At 44.2% G+C, this 10,808-nt stretch overlaps 1 protein-coding gene across 2 annotated transcripts; it reads right to left on the bottom strand.

The window, feature by feature from the left end:
• Positions 1–1,182: 1,182 nt before the first annotated feature.
• LOC121533589 (mitochondrial import inner membrane translocase subunit TIM44) lies at positions 1,183–10,808 on the bottom strand. 2 transcript variants are annotated; one of them, XM_041839669.2, is made up of 14 exons: positions 10,721–10,808; positions 10,389–10,491; positions 9,843–9,947; positions 8,268–8,444; positions 7,997–8,077; positions 6,338–6,487; positions 5,962–6,098; positions 5,670–5,755; positions 4,245–4,337; positions 4,011–4,135; positions 3,572–3,622; positions 3,303–3,392; positions 3,091–3,201; positions 1,183–2,515 (listed from the first exon to the last, which is right to left on the bottom strand). In XM_041839669.2, exons 2-14 carry the CDS (start codon positions 10,467–10,469, stop codon positions 2,396–2,398), a joined length of 1,407 nt encoding a protein of 468 aa, XP_041695603.1. In that variant the 5' UTR covers positions 10,470–10,491; positions 10,721–10,808; the 3' UTR covers positions 1,183–2,395. The 2 variants fall into 2 exon arrangements, with proteins under 2 accessions (XP_041695603.1, XP_041695604.1); XM_041839670.2 differs by lacking the exons at positions 1,183–2,515; positions 10,721–10,808 and having other exon boundaries at positions 3,110–3,201; positions 3,303–3,418; positions 10,389–10,556.

The following is a 10,808-nucleotide window of genomic DNA, read 5'->3' as shown; positions in this document are numbered from 1 at the left end:
TCTAGGAGCTCTACTTACAATTCCTTCGACCGTGTGGCTTGGTTTTTGCTCTGACATGCACTGTCAACTGTGGTACCTTTCCTAATCATGTCCAATCAATTGAATTTACCACAGGTGGACTCCAATCTAGTTGTAGAAACATCTCAAGGATGATCAATGGAAACAGGATGCACCTGAGCTCAACTTCGAGTCTCATCGCAAAGGGTCTGAATACTTATGTAAATAAGGTATTTCTGTTTTTAATCCAGTTGCACAAATGTTTAAAAACCTGTTTTCGCTTTGTCATTATGGGATATTGTGTGTAGATTGACTAGGAAAAACAATTATTTAATCAATTTTAGAATAAGGCTGTAACGCAACAAAATGTGGAAAAAGTCAAGGGGTCTGAATACTTTCCGAATGCCCTGTGTATATTTATAAACTGGGTGGTTCAAGCCCTGAATGCTGATTGGCTGACAGCCCGTATACCACGGGTATGACAAAACATGTATTTTTTACTGGTCTAATAACTTTGGTAACCAGTTTATAATAGCAATAAGGCAACTCAGGGGGTTATGGTATATGACCAATATACCACGGCTAAGGGCTGTATCCAGGCATTCCGCGTTGGGTCATGCAAATATTGTGTAGCTCACCAGCTAGGGGGATCCATCATCGCAGACAGCCCTGGAATAGGTTGGCTACTTACTGCCATGTATGAATCAATAGGCAGGAGGTGGGCTTGTTCATCAGGTTTCCTAAGGCCTGGGTAATCAATCCGTGTGCATCAGAGCTGGTAGCATCCACATCCACCCACTGTCCTCAGCAGGCCCCGCTGCTCTGCATTCCACTAGCTGTGCTGGCCACCCTCACAGGGGTAATGGGTGACATCAGTCATGATAAGTCCCCCTTTCCATGTATTGCAGCGTGCTCTACAGTCAGTGAGACTTTCACCTGCAGGAAAGGACAAGTAAGGACACTGGCTTACAGGGAGTCTATAGAGAATATTATCTCTCTGAACTGTTTTGAAATATATTCTGTTCTTCGGTCAGAGAATCAAAAGTGTGCACATCCTCAGTTGGGAAGCTTTACACGCATTTCAAAATGGCAGCCATCTACATGTTATGACACTCATGGGCTGAAGTTCAATAAGTTACATAAACCAAAACAACAAGTCTGGCATTAAAAACAAATATAACATGGTTGGAATTCAGAAATGTTTATTAAGTTGACTCATATTGGCCATGACGTAGTGAGAAACTACAACCATAAAACATCACCAGTAAGTGGCGCCTTCTCTCTCTGCCAAGCGTGCTTGATATAAAAACAGAAACTCAAGCATGACATTCACTGATCTCTGGGGGGATAAAAGCTAAATAGCAGCAAATCACAATCCAATGAGTTGTCAGAACAGTGGAGGATCCACGTGTACATAAACCTCTGTCTCTGGTAATAATGAGGTCTGACTTGCCCCCTGTGTGGCACCATTGTGTTAGGACTGATTAGCAGCATGGCGTTGTCTGGAGGCCTTCTAAAAAACAATAGAATTCCAAATCTGTGTGCCATATCACTTCAAGTTCGCAGACGCTCAATGCTAATTAGTGATACTAAAACAATACTGTTAACATTTGCAGCAACAGAAAATCTTTTAGGATTTATGTCCTCTAAAATAAAGAAAATCTCATGGCCATACATTGAAGACCCACTTCGTTGAGGTTTTAATAATAAACAGTTTGCCGTCAAAAATATTGGCAGATATCTCCAAGTTTATTTAAGGCAAGCCTAAACATTTTACAGCAAATGGGTACAACAAAACTCCTCAAACAAAATGTCTGAAGAGGTGAACCTGGTGTCATTTTTATTAGATTTTTTCATAATAAATATAGACTTTCTCAATTCAATAATTAGACTGGGCTATCATACAAATGTGTGTCTAGGGCACTGGTGGACCACATGGCATCCAAGATGTCCTCCCCAAACTGGGAAGGGATCAACAGAGAAGCATTAAAAGACACCCTTCACATCCTCCAGTGAACATTATTTCTGGGAGAGGAGGAGGACAAGTATCAACTTATCTGACCATGGTGTGACAGACAGGAGGACAGGGTGACTGCTTTGAGTGGACTACTGCCCCTAGAGTCACCCAGTGGGAACACATGTCTATCCAGTCTGGGTTTCCTCTATCCTGGTCTGTGAACACTACCAGTCCGGTCCATGAGGGGCAACCAGAAGAGGCAGTCCACAGTGGGCCACCCAAAGCCATGGTGGTGGAGGGGTTAGCTGGGTTGCTGAAGGGGTTAGCTGGGTTGCCGAAAGTGTCAGCACTGCTTGTTCATGTCCCTGTGGTAATTCCATGCCCCGTCCAGCCTGCCTCCCCTCTTCACCTTGGTCTTCCAGCCCTGGGTGTGTGTTGGCCTCAGAGGATCTGTTCAGTGCTGGAGGCAGAGATGTCCAGGAGTCTCCAGGCTGCGTAGGGGTTCAGCTCCTCTTGGTCTCGACACAGGGCCCACACGTACATCATCCTCAGCACCTTGTCCTGTGGGCCAAACAGACAAAGGTAATGGCAAGTTGCAAAAATTAAGTCACTTTCAATGCTTTTGAACAGGTGTCCAAATTGTACAACCCTCCCTGCTAGCCTTTCCAGCCTATTCTCTCAGTGAGAGACAAGGGGGAACAAAAGTTGCATCATCAACAATAGAACAAATAAAAGCCCAGCCTCCATAAATCCCCTGGCAGTGCCTTGCGGTAGACTGAGGGGGTGCATGCCAGTTTCCTGCGGCTCCCATTATGCCCAGCCCTCCCCCTCCCCCAATCCAAAGCCTCCCTGAGGTGCCCTCACTGGCCTATCAGACAGATTTACAGCTCAGGAGGCTTTCATGTGGAGCCTGGCTGACAGTCAGCAGGGTCTCAGTAGTCTAGTCTGGCTTCCTCTCTTTCGCTCCTTTGAAAGACAAGGGAAGGAAGCCACTTTAGACTATAAGAGATGCACCCCAGGTCTGAAACATTGCCATATCTGACTAGCCAAGCTCAGAGACAAACAGAGCCCTGTTTTAATACTTTTACAATTGATCCTCATTTCCAGAGTAGAGATGGAGAGTGTATTCTACTCACAGGGTCTCCCTCTATGACGTCTCCTTTAGTGTTGCGGATCACCATGACCAGCTGGGCCTGGAAGGTGATGATCAGCACCGGGCCCTGCTCCATCATCTTCCCCATGGCCAGCTGAACACACACACACACACACACACACACATTAAAGACTATTAGAAAAGAAAATCCCACAAACAAATATTAGGAAGAGACTGTTGTAAAGGGTAACTCACATCAATGTTGTCTATGTCCAGGATCTTAGAGTGGAAGTGCAGGCCCATAGCCTTGGCCTGTTGAATAGGGTGGGCCAGCTGGCTGTAAGTCTACACATAAGACAGAGAGGTGTGGGCTAAGAACAGCAAGGGCAGGAAAAAAAATACAGAACATCTCAGCACCACTATTGCAGGTCTACATTTACAGTGCTTCACAAATAATCAATTTATCTTCAGTCGGTGTACAAATGAATAGTCGATAATAAACTGGTCAATAAAAGAGTGCTTACCGCTTCATAACACCAGTCCTTCAGAACCTCCAGCTCCCCTCGGATCATGGCCTGCAGACAGAAAGAGACAGAGAGAGGTAAAGCAACCAGAGAGGTCAGACTAGGGTGATATCCACACCTCATGAGGCACTGCAGATGTAGACAAAAAGAGCAATAAAATGTATCTGGACAGTGGAGAAAGAAGTGCTCCATTGATTTTACAATTTGTCTGGATATTCATCAGATTTAAGTGAGACAGACTGTTTCAACTAATGTTGAAGATCGCAGACCGAATAATTTGTCTAGTGTCTATTAACTGCAGTAACATACAACTCAGTGTTACATGGAAGGTTTTATTTCCAAGTGTCTTCAGCTCAAAAAGAAAACCAGTTTTCCTACTGTATGCCTTCAACACAATCTGTACCACACAAATGTTAGGGGAGGAAAGATATTTCTTCACCTCCAGGACGTTGGGTATGATGTCAAATTCACACTGCTTGAGGAAGACATCTTTGTCGAACGACGGGTCCACCTTCAGAATCTCTGTCAGCACCTCAGACATCTCTGTCTTGGAGAAGAGCCCACCTGACCAGACATGCACACACAACTTTAGACAAGAACAAAGACAGAGCCCACCTACCAAAAACATGTGATTGGGGTTAGGGTTGGTGGCATGGAGAAGTTAGTAGGTTACCTAGGAGGTCGGTCATTTTATCAGTGACGGCACGAGACGCTCTGACGAGGGCATTCTCGCTTTCATCATACTTCATCTTCATTTCGAAGAACCCTTGGAAGAGAGTGCAAATGGGGAGTGCAGTGTGAGTGATCTCATTTAATTGCAGTGTATCAACGTCAAACAAAGAGTAACAGGCTGGGGGAAGAGTTTTTTTGGACTCAGCATAAGTAGTGTTTCCCCAAGGTCAGGGCATTGAGTTGTATCATATGGATCAAACACTGGGACTGAGCTGTGGGTCGTTGTACAGTATCGCTCTGCTGTGTGATTGATTACTTACTGTACTTTGCTGGCACATTCTCTGATAACACATGCAGTACAAACATACCCAGATTGGATTCCATTATGTATTTACAGTGTCAGGCAAGTAGGCCCTGTGTAGCTCAGTTGGTAGAGCATGGCGTTTGCAACGCCAGGGTTGTGAGTTAGATTCCAACGGGGGGGCCAGTATGAAAAATGTATGCACTCACTAAATGTAAGTCGCTCTGGATAAGAGCATCTGCTAAATGACTAAAATGTAAATTGTGATGTGACAATAAGAAAGAAACTTGATACAATTTATTTCTATTGACTTTGCACAATGTCCTTCCTGTATATCATAGTTCCTTTTCACAATTCAGAAACATGATTTATAGTCGGTGCAGTTTCCTTAGGTAATGCTTAATTGCTTGCTCCCTGTATAAGGCTACGGTGAAAACCAACAACAGGAAAAGTTGTTTTCAAGGCACCTAGTAAAAAGACACTGCTCCCCAGCCTCTCCTACCCGACGCCTAGGAAGTGCCTGGGCTCCCATTACCTGCTGCTCGTTAGTGGGGGACCATTAGCACAAAGGTTTTAATAGGAGCAGGACACTGTTCACCAGGCTGATACATCAGTCAATCAGCTAGCAGAGGGAGCCCCATCTACACTAGGTTTGGATCCCTTACAATGTGCACCCTCAAGACTTTATGATTTTGGAGACCGGAACATTTGACTGCCAACCATGACGACAGTTTGAATTTGGAAATGGACAAAAGTTCATGTTCAAGGTAAAGTCAAACGTAAAGGACACTTGGTAAAGATAACAAACGCACCACGCCCCGCAGAGCAACAAGCCACTGTATATGGGCATGGTTTCCACAGAGCCTGATTCACAGCACTAAGCCACTGATTGTTATACACTTGCACTTAGCCCCATCTACTGGACAAACGTTTTACAGCAGCAGACATTCTTACCATTCTTTGATGTAGCAATAATGTAATATTTTAGAGGAATCGCTCTGTCTTCATCATATAAATAACATATCATCCTCCTACATTATGATTCGGAAGGGTGATACTTAGACTGCAATGACTACCGCAGACATCAGAAAGATCAACAAACTGATAGAGACAGGCTGTCCTTACTGTTAAAAACCATATTGTTGTCCTTGAAGTCCTTCCACTGTGCGTACCATTTGGAGTCCTTGTGCAGCACCACCCCCATGGCCTCCCTAGAAAACAGATCACTGCTCAGTGCTCACGGCCATGCCACTACACACACTTATCTAGACTAGAACTGACTTTCACCCTGGCTGTGCATCCAAATTATACCCGCATGTGCAATTTGGGCACTGAAAAATAGGGTGTGATATTGACTCAAATACAAATCTAGAGCTCTACCGAAACAGAATGAGAGTGGGAGACTGCCAGCACGTACTCATTGGCCTCGAAGACCTTGTTCTCATTTTCTGCAGCCTTAGACGAAAAGTCACTCCTCTTCCGTAGTCTCTTGGGGGCCCGGTAGGGCCCACTCTGATTAAGGTCATCAATCTCCTTCTTCACACTCTCTATACCCTGTGTGTGCACATACAGCAGGCTTTAGGGGAAATGTATGGGCTGTTGTGATGAGCTCCCTAAGCAATGGGTTGGTTCTGTACATTCCCTCCTGATCATTTGACTTGCTTGGTCTATGCAGTGACAACAAATGGAGCCAGTGATTGCTATAATGCAGTGAACATGACCGAACCCGGTATTTGACTTTGAAGTGCTGAATTGGTCCTTTTTGGACCTTGGGAGAACCCATCCATTCTCACCTGAGATATTGCCCTGAAGGCACCAGTCTTTCCCAGTTTCTCGCCACTCTTGGACACAGACTCTGCAGACGTCTTGGCTGTCTTTGCTGCTTCCTCCACTCCCTCCTTGATCTTCCTCCCTATATCTGTACGACTGACCTCTTCCAGACCCTAAAAACAAATAAAAACAGACACATGAACTTTGTCTGAGACACTCACACACTTTCTGCTGACATGATGAAGGCATACATACAGTGCATTCGGGAAGTATTCAGACCCCTTGACTTTTTCCAGCCTTATTCTAAAATTGATTAAATCGTTTTTTCCCCCCTCATTTATACACAATACCCCATAATGACAAAGCAAAAACAGGTTTTTAGACATTTTAGCAAAAACTGAAATATCACATTTACATAAGTATTCAGACCCTTTACTCAGTACTTTGTTGAAGCACCTTTGGCAGCGATTACAGCCTAGAGTCTTCTTGGGTATGACGCTACAAGCTTGGCACACCTGTATTTGGGGAGTTTCTCCCATTCTTCTCTGCAGATCCTCTCAAGCTCTGTCAGGTTGGATGGGGAGTGTTGATGCACAGCTATTTTCAGGTCTCTCCAGAGATGTTGGATCAGGTTCAAGTCCTAGCTCTGGCTGGGCCACTCAAGGACATTCAGAGACTTGTTCCGCAGGCCACTCCTGCGTTGACTTGGCTGTGTGCTTAGGGTCGTTGTCCTGTTGGAAGGTGAACCGTCACCCAAGTCTGAAGTCCTGAGCGCTCTGGAGCAGGTTTTCATCAACGATCTCTCTGTACTTTGCTCCGTTAATCTTTACCTCGATCCTGACTAGTCTCTCAGTCCCTGCTGCTGCAGAGATGGTTGTCCTTCTGGAAGGTTCTCCCACCTCCACAGAGGAACTCTGGAGCTCTGTCAGAGTGACCATCGGATTCTTGGTCACCTCCCTGACCAAGGCCCTTCTCCCCTGATTGCTCAGTTTGGCCGGGCGGCCAGCTCTAGGAAGATTTCCAAACTTAATCCATTTAAGAATGATGGAGGCCACTTTGTTCGTGGGGACCTTCAATGCTGCAGATTATTATAAATGTTTTACCCTTCCCCAGATCTGTGCCTCCACACAATCCTGTCTCGGAGATCTATGGACAATCCCTTCAACCTCATGGCTTGGATTTTGCTCTGACATGCACTGTTAGCTGTGGGACCTTATATAGACAGGTGTGTGCCTTTCCAAATCATGTCCAATCAATTGAATTTACCACAGGTGGACTCCGGTCAAGTTGCAGAAACATCTCAAGTATGATCAATGGAAACAGGATGCAACTGAGCTCAATTTCGAGTCTCATAGCAAAGGGTCTGAATACTTATGTAAATAAGGAATCACGGTTTAGTTTTTTAAATTATAAATTAGCAAACATTTGTAAAAACCTGTTTTCACTTTGTCATTATGAGCTATTGGTGTAGATTGATGAGTAACAAAATGTATTTAATCGATTTTAGAATAAGGCTGTAACGTAATAAAATGTGGGAAAAGTAAAGGGGTCTGAATACTTTCCGAAGGCACTGCATGTAATTCATGTCAATGTTGCCATTTAATTGACAACATGCAGCTCTACATTTACCATACTCATCAGCCTTGATGACGGAACTCGTGTGACTACAGCAATCCATGTACCTCTTTCACAGTCTCTGAGAAGGTCCCTAACTTCTTCTTCAGAACTTCAGACGTCTTCACAGTTTCAGACTCTATGGTTTGCTAAGGAAGAAAGTAAAATAGTGAAGGAAAGAAATCAAGTAATTATTGAATCCAACCTGCCTAACAACATCCTTTGTTCAATGTGACAATGAAACAACATTTGACATGCGCATCAATATTAATTTGCTGGGCCACAAATGCCCACCCAAAGATGAATGAATAGAGCTGTTCAATGGATTGGAGCACTCACATATTTCCTCCGAGCTTGCTTCAGAGCTTCTGATTCCTCCAACCTTTTGGCCTCCTCGCGAAACTTCTTGATGTTCTCCTTCATTTCCTTGTTCTTGCTGAGCTCCTGCTTGAGGTTGTCCAAGAACCCCCCAAAGAAGCCTTTTCGGCCGCCTCCCCTGTCTGATGCATACCGTACCTAGAGCAAGATATGGGCATTGTATGAGTTGAAGAAAGCGGAACATACACAAAAATATGTGGACACGACTTCTAAATAGTGGATTCAGCTATTTCAGCCACACCCGTTGCTGACAGGTGTATACAATTAAGCACACAGCCATGCAATCCCCATAGACAAGCATTGGCAGTAGAAAAGCCTTACTGAAGAGCTCAGTGACTTTCAACGTGGCACCGTCATAGGATGCCATCTTTCCAACAAGTCAGTTCGTCAAATTCCTTCCCTGGTCAACTATAAGTGCTGTTATTGTGAAGCGGAAACGTCTAGGAGCAACAACGGCTCAGCCGCGAAGTGGTAGGCCACACAAGCGCACAGAACAGGACTGCTGAAGCGCATATAAATAATCTGTCCTCGGTTGCAACACTCACTGAGTTCCAAACGGCCTCTGGAAGCAACGTTAGCACAATAACTGTTCGTCGGGAGCTTCATGAAATGGGTTTCCATGGCCGAGCAGCCGCACACAAGCCTAAGACCACCATGCACAATGCCAAGCTTCGGCTGGAGTGGTGTAATGCCCGCCGACATTGGACTCTGGAGCAGTGGAAACACGTTCTCTGGAGTGATGAATCACGCATCACCATCTGGCAGTCCAACGGACAAATCTGGGTTTGGCGGATGCCAGGAGAATGCTACCTGCCCCAATGCATAGTGCCAACTGTAAAGTTTAGTGGAGGAGGAATAATTGTCTGGGGCTGTTTTTCATGGTTCGGGCTAGGTCCCTTAGTTCCAGTGAAGGGAAATCTTAACGGTACAGAATACAATGACATTCTAGACTATTCTGTGCTTCAATCTTTGTGGCAACAGAACTTGACTGGCCTGCACAGAGCCCTGACCTCAACCCCATCGAACACCTTTGGGATGAATTGGAACGCCGACTGCAAGCCAGGCCTAATCGCCCAACATCAGTGCCCGACCTCACTAATGCTCTTGTGGCTGAATGTAAGCAAGTCCTCGCAGCAATTTTCCAACATCTAGTGGAAAGCCTTCCCAGAAGAGTGGAGGCTGTTATAGCAGCAATGGGGGGGGACCAACTCCATATTAATGCCCATGATTTTGGAATGTGATGTATGACAAGCAGGTGTCCACATACTTATGGTCATGTAATGTATTTCTGCATAGGAATCAAAGAATTGTGGTTATCTGACTACTTCTGCATTCAACAACGCGAAACCGTTGGACAAGGACAAGTTGGCTAAAACAGAAATGGGATTTACAGACAGGCTGCGATCTAAGCACTTTGAATGTTAAAAATAAGAACTCAACTGTTAAACTGAAGGGAAGCAGGGTACAATTCAAATTGTCTACTAGTATGCAATTAATGATTAGCATGATTATCACAAGCAGAACATTCACGGTTACCTGTGAAGAACTTGTGAGGGGCGCACATATCCTGTATACATGAGGTCTGTTGTGTAGGAAAAAATAGGAAGGACTGGACACAAGCAAACTTCTTCTGACACACAGCTGGAGAAAGAAATGCACAATTAGAAATACTCAAATTTTGTTCTGGCCACATTATGATTGGCTGATAAGTTTTGTTAGACCTACAATTTAAGTGCCCAAGACAATTGATATTGCCACCTCAGAGATTACGATTGCAAAAATGTAATACGTGTGCAAAAGTGTAAATGACGCATATTCGAAATGTGCATACAGATAGCAACAAACTATTGCTTGGTACACATTTTATACGGTTATGAATCAAGGGCCAAACACTGACATGACACGAGATTCCATTCAGTTAAGTCTTGCTGCTAAGTTAGTCTGATTCGGCGTTAAAACGTATTGCAGTGGAGAAGACGGTTTGAGTATATAGGCATTCCATCGCTATTTTCAATAATAAGTAACCTGAATTATTTCTGGTTAAAAGACAACGTGGAAAAATATGTTTTAATGATAACTAACCTGGTAACACTGACACAAGGAGGCCGCCATCTTGGTTGCATTGCCTGTGACCTTTTCCGCTGATGACCTTCTGACGTACATGTGGAAGATTCGACATTTTTGCCTTAAGCGAAAAATAAATATTTCGGTTAGAATGCAACAACTTTGTCAAATAGGTAGATTCATGCATCATGATTAAAAATATATTGATCTTTTTAACAACAAAAATCCAGACCAGGAGCTAGCAGTAGCGCCAACTATGGCTCGGACACAGGGTTAGTTATAAGAATATTTGGCTTTGTATAAAAGTAAACAAACAGACCCCGACACAAAAATAAGTTATGCACAAGTACTGTATCACTGGCGCTTTCGGCTCTGGTCAATATGCTGAATGACAAAGAAAAGAAGAAGCGGTTGTTTAAAAAAGAAACTCGAAACCGT

Source organism: Coregonus clupeaformis, chromosome 20 (genome assembly GCF_020615455.1).
Source record: "Coregonus clupeaformis isolate EN_2021a chromosome 20, ASM2061545v1, whole genome shotgun sequence".
Taxonomy (NCBI): domain Eukaryota; kingdom Metazoa; phylum Chordata; class Actinopteri; order Salmoniformes; family Salmonidae; genus Coregonus; species Coregonus clupeaformis.
Note: the sequence above shows the minus strand (reverse complement) of the source record. Positions and strands in the feature narration are given on the sequence as shown.